Raw genomic sequence first — 13,490 nt, forward strand, 5'->3', positions numbered from 1 at the left:
GGATGTCGACACTAATAGTGACGAACCATCCATAGTCTGTTTAAAAATTACATAAACGTAGCGTTGCCATGATAAAAATGTGTTATTATAAGCATAAACCGAGCTCATCAGTTAGCAATGCATCCCCGACTGAACATGAAGATCTCTTCGCACCCGCACCACGCAAACTAGACACAATAATTGATCTTGATTTCGTCGCTCTCCTCACAGGAGCATGCAACGGAATCGGAAGATCACACACTACTCTGTGTAACTTAACAAGAAGAAGGGATGTTTTCTCAACTTATCAAGCAGAAGCCAGTTTACAGTTTACGCGGAATGCAATTTTTTAGAGGGTTTTATTCTCATATATTTTCTGCTCATCGACAAAAATGTACAAGACAGATACGAGCCGTCGGTCGCTTGCATTGACCGAAACGACGCGGCGGCTCTTCAATTCTGTTCACACAAACAAAAAAGCATAATAAATTTAACTTTCATTTCATTTGCCAACAGTCAATCAATCATCGATTCTCGTTTCCGATCCTACCGATGGAAAAACGACACTACAAAATTAAAAGTAAAACTATATTCACTAAATAATATTTAAACTGATATAACAACTTGATTGGCTTACACCTATAATAAAACTTGTTTTCTGTTATTTCTTATACGATTAATTAGCGATCTTATACAATCATACATGGATAAGTTTCTATAACATAGCTCAATCGAAAGTTTCTTCTTATTTTCCCATTAACCGTGGTTTAGATATTATTCTATTTATAGTACGCTTCGCGACGTCATGAACTATTCTAGCTGAGAGTTTTGCTTTATAGATCTTTTGTCCACGTGTTTCATTTTAATCCCCTTTGATTATATCATCACTGATGTTAAGTTTCACCACGATTGTTTATACGTTTTATTCGCATTTGAGACACGCATGCAAGCGGAAAACTTTCGAAGACAATTTCCGATTGAACGTTATTCCGTTCGCTAACCTTTTCCTACGCCGTCGGACAACACTTGCAATATCACTTACCTACTAAAATTTGTTTCTGTTCTGCCGTGTGTTCTGTAGTTGTTGTAGTGTTTCGCCGTTTCTAAATGTATATGTTACACTCGCTTTATAGATTTGTTCTCTTAATCTTTTTTCTTGCAATAATTTGTGTAAATAAATGTTTCAACCTAAATACGCCTGTAAAATGGTGACCTAGAAGCATTTTACTTAATGGATGTTGTTGGTTGATCATGATGCCAAGGAGGGCCCTACACTTTTGCTGTGTTTCGTGTTTCTCATTTTGATGTTTTGTTTGCACTATGCTACGAACATTTCTTTGCTATGTTTACTGAAAACAATAAAACTGTTTCAAGGAATTTCGCATTGAAGAGACCACGAATGTGCGGGAGAATTTAATCTTCCAGGTTGCGGAACGCCTGCTGCAGGTCTTCGTACAGTTGGTCGAAATCGGCCTTGATCTTCGCTTCGCCATCCTTCACTGGGTCCTAAGGAAGAAGAAAAATAACGAATTAATCTCAAATGTCAGTTTTTTTTTCAGATGGAATACACCCTGTAAAATATCATCGCATTTTCTGTTACGTACCTTGAACTTCATCGACGACAGCTGGTACAGGATGTTGCCCATCGAGTCACGGATCACGTTCCAGGTGATCTTGTTCTCCGACTGGGCGGTGGTTTCGACGGCGTGGCGAGCCATATCGTAGAATCCGATCATGTTTCGCAGCATACCGACCGTCTTGTAGAACGGACAGAATCGATCGTACGCCGAGTACGAGTTCTGCTGCAGGAAATCATCCTTGAGCAGCTTGGCTACCTCAAGGGTGATCTTATCGGTTTCTGCCAGCGATGCCTTACCGACCAGCTGCACAATTTCGGACAAATCTTCTTCCTCCTGCAGGATCTCCTTAACCTTGGTACGCAGTGGGACAAACTCCTGGAAGTTCTTATCGTAGAAGTCATCAAGGGCGCGCATGTACTTGCTGGTAAAAAGAGAACGATACATAACATCATTTATACGTCCTTTTGAACTATTTATAAGTGACCTTACCTGTAGGAGATCAACCAGTTGATCGAGGGGAAATGCTTACGCTGGGCCAGTTTCTTGTCCAGACCCCAGAACACCTGTACGATACCAAGGGTGGCGGATGTGACGGGATCGGAGAAATCACCACCAGGGGGCGATACGGCACCGACGATGGACACCGAACCTTCACGTTCAGGGTTACCGAGACACTTGACACGACCGGCACGCTCGTAGAAGGAGGCCAAACGTGCACCCAGGTAGGCAGGATAACCGGAATCGGCAGGCATCTCAGCCAGACGACCGGAAATTTCTCGAAGAGCTTCGGCCCAACGAGAGGTCGAGTCAGCCATCATGGATACGTTGTAACCCATATCACGGAAGTACTCGGACAAGGTAATACCGGTGTAGATGGAAGCTTCACGAGCAGCGACAGGCATGTTGGAGGTGTTGGCAACCAGCGCGGTACGCTTCATGATGGACTCCGTAACACCGTCAATCTCAACCGACAGCTCAGGGAAATCACGCAATACTTCAGACATTTCGTTACCACGTTCTCCGCAACCGACGTAGATAATGACATCGGAGTTGGAGTACTTGGACAGGGCCTGCGAGATGACAGTCTTACCGCAACCGAAAGCTCCGGGGATGGCAGTGGTACCACCCTGGACACAAGGGAACAGCGAATCCAACACACGCTGACCAGTCAGCAGAGGATGATTGGCGGGCAACTTCTCAGTCACTGGACGTGGCTGACGCACGGGCCACACCTGCAACATAGACCACTTGTTGATCTCACCGTCGAATTCCGTCTCCAGAATGATGTCGTCGACGGTGTAGTTGCCGGGTGGAGCAATGTAACGAACTGTACCCTTGGCGCGTGGCGGGACCAACAGCTTGTGCTTGACCAGGGTATTCTCGTGCACCAAACCGTACAGATCTCCTCCGGTGATGTGAGAGCCAACCTTTACGTTCAAGGGGTTGAATCCCCAGCTCTGGGTACGGGACAAGCAGGGAATGTTCACACCCTTCGGGATGTAGATCGAGCTGGTCAGTTCGTTAATGTCCTTCAGTGGACGCTGGATACCGTCAAAGATGCTACCCATAATACCTAAAAGCAAGGACGAGCGGATGTTAGCAACCTAATAGTCTCAATCTAATCTAGAATGGCATCTCACCTGGACCGAGTTCGACGGAGAGGGGCTTGCCGGTACGCAGCACGGGATCGCCGACGGTGACACCGGAGGTTTCCTCGTATACCTGGATGGTGGCCATGTCACCTTCCAAACGGATGATCTCACCGACCAGCTCGTAGTAACCGACGCGGACCAACTCGTACATAGCCGAACCGGACATCCGCTCGGCCGTGACGACTGTGAAAGGAAAAGGTATGATTGAAGATTAGTTTAGTCAAATGAGCCAAAATTCAGTGTGATGTATGTGTTAAATGTGATGTTTTAGAGCAAAATCGACAAGAAATTCTCCCAAAAACGTTCTTTGCATTTCTCTAGAGATTTGTTCTGGTATTGTTCTAGGGATTCAATCGAGAACTTTCCCAATGTTCTTCTGAGGCTGCTTCCTAGTATTTCCCTAAGGAATTCATTACATAATACCTACTAGGATTGCTGAATAAACATTTTCAAGGTTTTCATCAAAATAAATCTTACGTAATTCCTAAAAGAACTTAGGAATCCTCCAATAGTTCTTCCAAGAATACCTCTTTTCCAGAATTGCGCCAGTGTATCTTCAGAAAATCCACTACGGATTCCTCCAGTATGTCCTATATGTCTACTTCTGATTTTTTTTTTTCAGAAATGATTCAAGGGATCGCCAAAATATGTCTTATTCGTTTTTTTAGAAATGTTCAAACTAAATCTTCTATGGATTCCTAAAGGAATTTCATTAGAAAATGTTCAAGTATTCGTCCAGTAATTTTCTTTAAGATTTTCTCCTAGAACAACAAACTTTTTTTATTATTCCTCCACTGATTTCTTTATTATATGTACACTCCCGTGCAAAAGTTTGGGTTCACCCCCTCAAAAACATACAAAAGTGTTCTGTCCATATCTCCGTGATTACAAGTCCAATTCAAACTCTTTAAACCGCATTCGAAAGGCAAAGAGTTATTCTTACTTCGTATGTATTTTTCCAAAAACATTTTTTTAATTTTGTATACTAAATTTTCACTTAAAGTTGTAACATTTTTCAAAAAACACACTGAAAAATCATATCTAATTTCCTCAGCATTAGGTCGACCAAAATTTTAAATCAAAGTGTCATTAGAATCGTAATCTTATATTCTTTGATGAGACACCACGAAATTTTGGCGGAAAAATCTGGAAAGTATTCAAAATCAATGAAACAGTCAGTCAAGTCATCGTGCAAAAGTTTGGGTTCACCCCTCAGTATGATGCAAATCGTGCAAAAGTTTGGGTTCATCTGAGCCACACGCACATCATTTTTGTCAATATCTCTGCCATTTTTCAACCGATTTTAATAGTTTAAAGCTTTTTTGAGCGCAAATAATGGCGCGTACATGATTGGTTTGAGATTTCACAGATTTAAGTAAGTTCAGGTGAACCCAAACTTTTGCACGATACACCATACTGAGGGGTGAACCCAAACTTTTGCACGATGACTTGACTGACTGTTTCATTAATTTTGAATACTTTTCAGATTTTTTCGCAAAAATTTCATGAGTGCTCTTCAAAGAATATAAGATTGTGATTCTAAAGACACCTTGTTTTAAAATTTTGGTCGATCCAATGCTGAGGAAATTAGTAATGTTTTTTCAGTGTGTTTTTTGAAAAATGTCACAATTTTAAGTACATATTTAGTATACAAAGTTCAAAGAATGTTTTTGGAAAAATACATACGAAGTAAGAATAACTCTTTGCCTTTGGAATGCGGCTTAAAGAGTTTGAATTGGACGTGTAATCACAGAGATATGGACTGAACACTTTTGCATGTTTTTTAGGGGGTGAACCCAAACTTATGCACGGGAGTGTATTTCCTTGGTTGATTTTATGTTTAAGATGTTTATGAATCTCTGTTGGATGTTATGAGAAACCCACAATTATTTCTACAGATTGTTTTAGATTTCTGCAAAAATTCTATGGTTCTTTCATGACTTGCTTCAGGAATTCTCCCATAAATTTCTTCAGCTGATTCACTCCAGAGATTTCTACAAAAATTCCTACAAAATCAATTTCGTTCAAAAACATGAAAAAAGCATAAAAAGATAACTATAAAAAAATATTGCTGAGATTTTTAGAGATTCGCACAACAATTCATTCAGGAGCTCCTCCAAGAGTTGATCCAAGTATTTCCAAGTTTCTTACCGTATCGTACCGAAAACTTTAACGTTTCTGGAAATTCCTTCAAGAATCATTCAAAGAACTCCTTCAAAGATAATTCCGTTGATTCCCTCTGTGGGCTCTTAACGGAATCTTCTCTGAAACATCCTTCAAAGATTCGTCCCCGAATTTCTTCAATTAGTTTCAAAAAGAACGATTTTCAAAATTTCACGAGGTATTCATCCAAAACTTTCCCAAAAAACTGCTCAAAATATTCGTCCATATATTTTTCCAAGAATTCCCCCAGAGATTACTCCGGGATTGTCACCGGGTGTTTGTACGTGATCTTTTCAATGAAAATACTCGATTTTTCATGGATTTATCTTTTGATTTCTCAGTAAATTATTTTACAGATATTATTTCATGCGTCCTATGTTTCAGTACATTCTCCATAGATTTCTGAGGGTATTCCTTCAAAGGGGTTTACCAGGAATATCTCCATGAGAAATACAACATATTTTTTCCAGGGAGTTAGAATGTTGAAATTGTTAATGACGCCTACGTAGACTATGCGAACATGGTTAGCATTCTGTCGATGTGAATCGATAAAGCAGTGATCATCAAATTGCGATCTTTGAGAAGACGTCGTGCGGCCCGCGAACTGATTTTGATTTATGATGTAATGGAGCCCGCATGCTGTTGTGTCATGATGAAAAGGCTTAAAATCGCAGTCAAAATTTTGAATAGTTTGACGTTGGCATCTTTACAATGTTATCTGAGTTTCTTCATGTTCAGAACTATTATAACAAATTATGAGCAATCACCTGTAACTATCAGTTCATAAACAGTTCCAGGCCATATTAAAAAAAATCCAATTAAACTATTACGTTGCGTAGTAACCAATTATTTCGTAGATTGCATACTGAAAACTGTCTTGTTAATTACTTTACCACTCTTATTCCAATTAACTACTTATGAAAAACTATTTTGGAAGAAATAGCTGTTCAATCGTAAGAAGAGTTGAAAAGATATGACCATTTCTATTGCCATTGGATAACGATGATATAACACCTACTTAAAGAGAAATACGCCCTCATAGATGTCAAGGAGTTGGATAGGGAAGGGAATGGTCTAGGTCTAGGATTCACTATAAGTGAGTGATACGACCGGTTTTTAATTGTTGGGAGTAACGTTGCTAATTTAATGTCTAATGAATCTCATCAAGAACTTAACAAAAATCTGACCAAGAATACCTAGAGGAGTTCGTTATTTATTTATCAATCAATGATCTTGCCATGAATTAAGAAATTTGTTGGGGATGATTTTGAGAATTCGCTATGCAGTAATCCATACAAAATCTGGTCAGGGACCTCAATAACTTTGTCAGAGATCAAGGACTAGTACAACTAGTAATTCTGACAAGTCTTCATCAAGAATCAGTATTATAATAACCTCAGAAATCCTCCAAACGAAACTCCCAATGAATCTGCCCAGGATATCCCAAAAAATTTGTGTCATTTTTTTTTTTGGCTCACCTCTACAAGAAAATTCTGACAAGGATCTTTTCTAGAACCCACTAAAAACCTTATAAGCAATCTACTGTTACCTCTCAGAAAGAACTTTCAAGAAATTAGTCGATCATCGATTCAAAGATCTTGTTCAAAATTGACAATGAACCTAAATGGAAATCTAGCAAGCAACTCGTCAAGTACTATTTCAGGAATCTCTAAGCACCCTTCTAGAAAAGTTTCAAAGATCTTAATCGTTAGCTAACTGTCTACCAACTCACCAAAAGCTAGTCATGATGCGAAGTACGAGTGACAGACAGTTGTACATCTGGAATGTGCTTGAAATTGAAACAAACCGGTAATTTCATGTTTGAAATACATAATTTCACTGTGTGTCTCCGAATTTCCGGGTATTTCCCTTATTTTTCCCGGTTATTTGTTATTCCAGGGTTTCTTTCCACTTTTCCCGGATGGATGGACACCCTGCTTCGCGTGTCTCAAGGATTAAATTTTGTGTCTCCCCCAAATTTGGGTTTGCTGAATCCGTTGCTGAATAGGACTAATAATTTTGTATGAGACATAGATTGATTCAAATTTTCCAATTTTATATCGATTTAACATGCTTGCTGACCAAATTCGTCGATTCTTCTATATGACCAAATACAATAGTTTTACTAGTCATCAACAAGTACCGTTTTAGTAACAAAACAATAAAAACATAATTGATTCGTATTCTTCAGTACCTAAACATTGATCTCTGTAGTAGATTAAGCACAAATAAGCTGGTACAAGCTGGTAAACTAGTATGCAAGTTGACTGAAATCGATAAATAATGCATTTTTAGAACCGGATGAGCTATGACATTTTCGAGAACGACAATAGATTCAGCGAACTCAAATTAAGAAAATAGCGGTATTTTGGAGCTTGAGTACACAAATCAAACGTATTTTGGACATTTTTATGTTTTTCTCGGAAATGTATTAGAGTAAAAAGTAAATTTAAGTTTATTTTGTTTTACGGCTATAGCGGTCATGCGACTCAAAGCTAAAGGGAGTCTATAGAAGCAAATGATGGAAACAAATAGGTGCATAGGCGTCGCAAGGGAGCGACAAGATTGAAAATTTTAATTAGGTGGTGAAAATTGAGCAAGCCATTTTAAAGTCAGTAAGCATCGAAGCGTCCTGTATTTTGCCTAGCTTCTCTACTGGAAAAGGGTTGGCTCAAAGCTTTGAGCTTTGCTACCAACACAGGCAAAGCTTTGAGTCGCATGACCGCTATAGCCGTAAAACAAAATAAAATAAAACAATCACGGTCGATACCTTCTCCTATGTAAGTAAATTTAAGTTTCATTGAGATTTAAACTCCCGGCAGTTGCGCATTGGCCACTGCCAGAAGATGTGTTTAAAAAGCGAAGTGTTTTTCATTTGTTTTGTACAAAATACAACCGCACGACTTGAAGTGAAGGGTCCATTAGAAAACATTTATACAGGGTGTCCGCCAAATTATCCGAACAGTAAAATATTGGAAAGATTATCGCGCATTGAAAACAATGAAAAATTAATGTCCATGTACCTTTTATAATACATCTATATGTGAACACAAAATACAACTTCAAATAATTTCGAAATTATTGCTTGTTAATGAGACAGGCATTTTTAAATTTTTCGGAGACGTTTTTCCTGAGGGCCGCTAGTCATACTGGAGATGTGTTATTCCTAAAATCTAAAAGAGATGAATCCAAATGTCCTATTATTATTTGAAGTTACCTCCAGTTTAGTGGCTTCAACTTAGACTGGAAATAGAAAATTATACGGTTCAAAACCAATGAGATCTATGGACATTTCTCTTCCGTCATAAAGCTCGAAAAACAGCTCCTTTTAAGACATCTCAATACATTTGACTTGGTTTTGCAAAAATTCAAAATCGGAAATGTGTCAAGCTTACTTCATAAGAATATAATAAGCCAATGTTTGAAACCATGCAAGAAAAATGAATTTATCATGCTTGATTATATAGATCCAGGTCTTCAAAGTTTGTACGGATAATTTGCGGACACCCTGTACAGAAAAAAATACACGAACAAAATCTGGAGACGAAAATAGAATACAAAATCTGAAAAAAATGCTGTGAAATGTGTGAAGAATTGTGGAAAGTGAATAATGAGTTCCTTGGAGCAATTTGTGAACTCGTGAATCTTATTAAATTCTGGAGAATAAGCTCCTGCAAAAATTTCTCCATGATTTTTTTCAAGGAATTTCACTAGGGATTACTCTAGATTTTTTCAAGAGGTTCCTCCAGGGATTGAAGAATCCCTCCAGGAACTTATCAGGACATTTGTCAAAACAAATTTTTCGTAAAAGAAGTTCCTGGAGGAGTTTCTAAAAAAATCGCGGTGGAAACCCTGGATTACTTTTAATTCTTTTTGAGGGTGAATTTATAGAGGAATTCTTAGAGGAATCCCCTTTGAAATTTCTCCAAAACAAATCTCTGGAGAAATTTTAAAGGGAATCCCTGGAAGATTACCTGGAAAAATCATTAAAATAATTGATGCAGTGATTTTCTTGGAAGAACTACTGAAGGAAACTCTTGACGAATCTCTATAAGAATTTAAGAAGTTATTTCTTGTAGAATTGTTGATCCCTAGATGAATTTTCGGTAGAAACTCCAGAAGAATTCATGGAACGATCTCTGGAGAAAATCTCAGGAATAATTCCTAGAGGAATCTCGGGAGCAGTACCTGGAGGATATCTGCAGAAATCACTGCAGAAATATATGAAGTAATCCTTTAAAAAATTGTGGTAGTGTAACCTGGAGAAAGCCTTGAAGACATCACTACAAAAATCCCAATAGAGTTTCCTAGGGGATATCCTTATAGGTGTTTCGGGAAGAATTATTGCAGGAATATTAGGAGAAATCGCTTGAAGAGTATTTGCAAGAATCTCTTAAGGTGTCCTTGAAGTAATCTCTGCAATAATTCCTGGAAAAGTTTCCTGAGTAATCATTGAAGAAGTTCCTGGGGAAATCTCAGTAAAGATTTTACTAGGGGAATCTATGGTGGAATCACTACAGGCATTTCGACAGAAACAATTTCAGAAATTCCTGGCGAAATCGCCATAAAAATATATCTGCAAAAATTCCTGAAATAATTCTTGGAGGAATCCCAGGAGGAACTTCTGGTAAAAATCCGGAACAAATTGCTGAATCCTTCTATTGGAGGATTTTTTGGTAAAAATCCCTGGAAAAATCTTTGAAAGAATTCTTGGAGAAATCTCTGGAAGAGTCTATGGAGATATTTCGAGAGGAATTTTTAAAGGAAATTTTAAAGGGATCTTTTATAGTTTAATTGATACGGTATGTCAAAGTAAGAGTTTTTAAGAAAAAATAAAGAATTCAGTACAAACACAAGGTACACATTGAATACAATAATGCAGTATAGTCGTTATATTTTATACAGATCTCTATACACTGTCCGAAAAGCTTATAATTATAATTCGTCAGCGAGGAAATATCGTTTTACTTATAAGTAAAATACATGAATTATGACTTGCCGAGTGATGCAGATTCATTTATATTAATTTTTTTTTCGTATAAATAATTATACTGCCCAGCTTACTTTGTTGATTGACCATTTTGTGTATAGCGTGTAAACAGGTACAAAGGTATCTCTATTCTCTGGTAAGTCGAGCACATTTTCATCCAAAAACATCCTCGACCCGATGCCCCTCCCATGGGTTCGAATCGCACCGGTCGAGGATCTTTTTGGCGTGGTGTCTATTAAGATCTGGATGAAAAATCATGAATTTTGAGCTGTCGCATGGTGGAACTATATGATGGTCTGAAAAAGTCAACATCACACTCTACCGGAACCGGTTTCGAAATACTCCCATCAAATCCGGCCGTATCTAGTTGTTGGTCCTCTTGATGCTCTTGTAAATCGGCATGAAAAACTATGAAATTTGAGCCGTCGTACCATACATGCGTATGAACAACTGAATGTGATATGTACCAGTTTTTTTCTGGAACAGGTTCCAGGTGTCTTTGTGCCCAGAAAGGTCATACCCACCAATCCCAGAATAATATTTTAGGGTTCTATATTTTTCAAGCTTAAAGAACGGAAATCGGTTCAAAACTTAATTTTTGAGAGCGTTTCAAAGTCATGAATCATTTTGACCTTTAATGCATAATGTGTTACTTTTTTTTGTAGCACCGCTTCTAGAGGTAACTTCTTTTAACACGAAAATGTTCGTTTTCAGAAATTCGGAAAAGTCAGAAAAATTCAGATTTATATTTTTTGTCTCTACAAAGTTATAGCTCTTTTACCATGCCGATTGACCCCAATGCACAAGGAAGGTTAAACAATTTTACTATAAATTCATGTAAGAGTTTTTTTTTCTGAATGTTTCTGAATGTTTTCCTTCCAGTTGTCGCGCTTTTGTGCACGAAAAGCGAGTTTTTTTCAACAGTGTTGTACAAAATACAACAGCGCGACGACTGAAGTGTTAAGATTCTTGGAAATTTTCTTCGAAGATCCATTACACGTTCCAAGTGCATGAAAAAAAATATCTTGAGTCCTCTAGCTTAAAACAATACCTGCCGACACGAATCAAAAGTACCAACAATAGTTATACGGTCTCCATTTTCAATAATTTTGCTTCAACCAAAATTTCGTTAAATACAATACAGTTAACTCTCCCTTACTCGATATTCCGTATCTCGATATCGATTAGAGAACCATAGTAAAAGTTTGGTTTTTCATGGCTAACTCGATGGCCCCTTGGAACGCAGTTGCACTGCTTTTGTGTTCTGTAACTCGAAACCTCTCTAACTAGATGGTCCCTTCAATATCGAGTAAGGAGAAGATGACTGTATGAACAATTATGGTTGAAGCGAATTATGAAGCCATTAAAATTGATTTAATCAAACAGGGCATTTAATTGAATTCTTATTATGTTATCACTTAAATCTTCAGCTAATTGAAATGATTTTGGGTTAACTTTTAGTTGGAAATATATAAAACAAGATGTAGTATAACTCTTCAAAATCTTATAGAATTGCTCAGATTTAACTCCTCCTTTACCATAGATAAGATAACGTATTCCACTTGCACCAAGAAGGGTTTAAATTACATAACTATCATTTTGATAGCATAAATGACTAATATCTTCCAGAGCATCGTGAAGCCGAATCATAATCGAAGAATGCCCCAATTTCATCTCCAGACACTTCCAGTCCACTCTCGGGATTAATCAACAAGCAAAACTTCCAAAACCATTGGAACCCGCATTAGAGACCATCACATTAGAGAGGTTTGCACTTGGTGTTGGTGACGGAGAAACACGGCGACATTCTCCAGGCCCCATTACTTCACCATTCCTCCTCCTCCGGCTTGATTGATATCGTTGTCTTCTGAATGAAAACATGACCACATGAAGAAACTCTGGTCAATAATACCATTACTACTATTCAACGAAGCTCAGCTGAGAGTATGTTACTTAAATACTATCGCTGCTAAAACGACGATAATAGTAGCTGTACACAATATTTTTGCGCATGGGACACATACACATACAAGTCATGTGACTGGTTTCTTTGCACAGCAAGATTTTAAGTTTCGAATAAACTGTGCAAAGTAATTCGGAATCCCTAGCAGTTACAAAACCTGGAGGATGATTATGACTTTAATCTAGTAGGATAGCGCTATTCCTACTTACCAGGACCGGATACGGCGAACACATATCCGAATTTGGACTCGCGGTCCTCATCGGAGATCTTCTTCAGGGTGGACATTGTTACGATCCGTTCCTCCTGCTCTGCTTCCTTCTGCTCTTAGGTGCTCTGCAAATTGAAAACACAAATTTGACCTGGGAATCTAGTCTTCCCTTTTCCCGGAGTCCCGAGTTTCCGAGTATGGTCCCGGATCCTAAAAGTGCAGGAATTCCAGTTTAGTATCAACATTCAGATTTTTGCCTCAGCCTCAAAAACACTTTCAATCAGGTGGTAGAGGTCATGTGACCAAATCCTAATTTTTCTTATATGACGAGCGAAATTCAGAATTGAACAGCAAATTACATGATTCAGATAACGTTCAATCTCATATTACCGAAATAATTCAACAATTACGATAGAAATCACTTCGAATCAATGATTCAAAATCGATTCACAGAAAGTCTTCTCAAACTTTTGACAGCTTCGTCTTCCATGATGGATCCGGGAAGAAGAAAACTCCGAAGACAGGAAAAAATCGATCTCCTGACGGGGAAAAACTCAGGGAAATTTCATCCGATCCGATTCTCCAGAAACCGATCCACAATTCCGGCACTTTTAGTGGTAAACTTCCAAAACTATGCAAAATGTAAAACACTTACGCAGCTTGTCGAGAGAGATGGGATGGGCAGATACAATTGCAAAGCTCCACACACCTGAGCGAAGCAAAATGGGTATCACAAAGAACTTGCCTGACTGAAAGACTGGCCAACCTGTGCACGTCGAGGAGAGGAATGAAAATTTTCTGATGGAACACACACACGCACATTGCGGGTGGATGATGAAGTCACGGGACTGGGCACGCCACACCTTCCGTCCGAGATTGATGGATGATGTGGGAGTCAACTGTGTTTCGCAGTTTTGACAGAATTGGAAATTTTATTAACCCTACAGCAGTCGGG

At 38.4% G+C, this 13,490-nt stretch overlaps 1 protein-coding gene across 1 annotated transcript; it reads right to left on the minus strand.

Moving 5' to 3' along the window:
* Window positions 1–321: 321 nt before the first annotated feature.
* LOC5571080 (V-type proton ATPase catalytic subunit A) lies at window positions 322–13,023 on the minus strand. The gene is made up of 6 exons (XM_021853337.1): window positions 12,926–13,023; window positions 12,537–12,660; window positions 3,200–3,394; window positions 2,049–3,132; window positions 1,584–1,980; window positions 322–1,485 (listed from the first exon to the last, which is right to left on the minus strand). The coding sequence occupies exons 2-6, from the start codon at window positions 12,610–12,612 to the stop codon at window positions 1,393–1,395; spliced, it is 1,845 nt and encodes a 614-aa protein (XP_021709029.1). The 5' UTR covers window positions 12,613–12,660; window positions 12,926–13,023; the 3' UTR covers window positions 322–1,392.
* Between the last annotated feature and the right edge of the window lie 467 nt (window positions 13,024–13,490).

Source organism: Aedes aegypti, chromosome 3, assembly GCF_002204515.2.
Source record: "Aedes aegypti strain LVP_AGWG chromosome 3, AaegL5.0 Primary Assembly, whole genome shotgun sequence".
Taxonomy (NCBI): domain Eukaryota; kingdom Metazoa; phylum Arthropoda; class Insecta; order Diptera; family Culicidae; genus Aedes; species Aedes aegypti.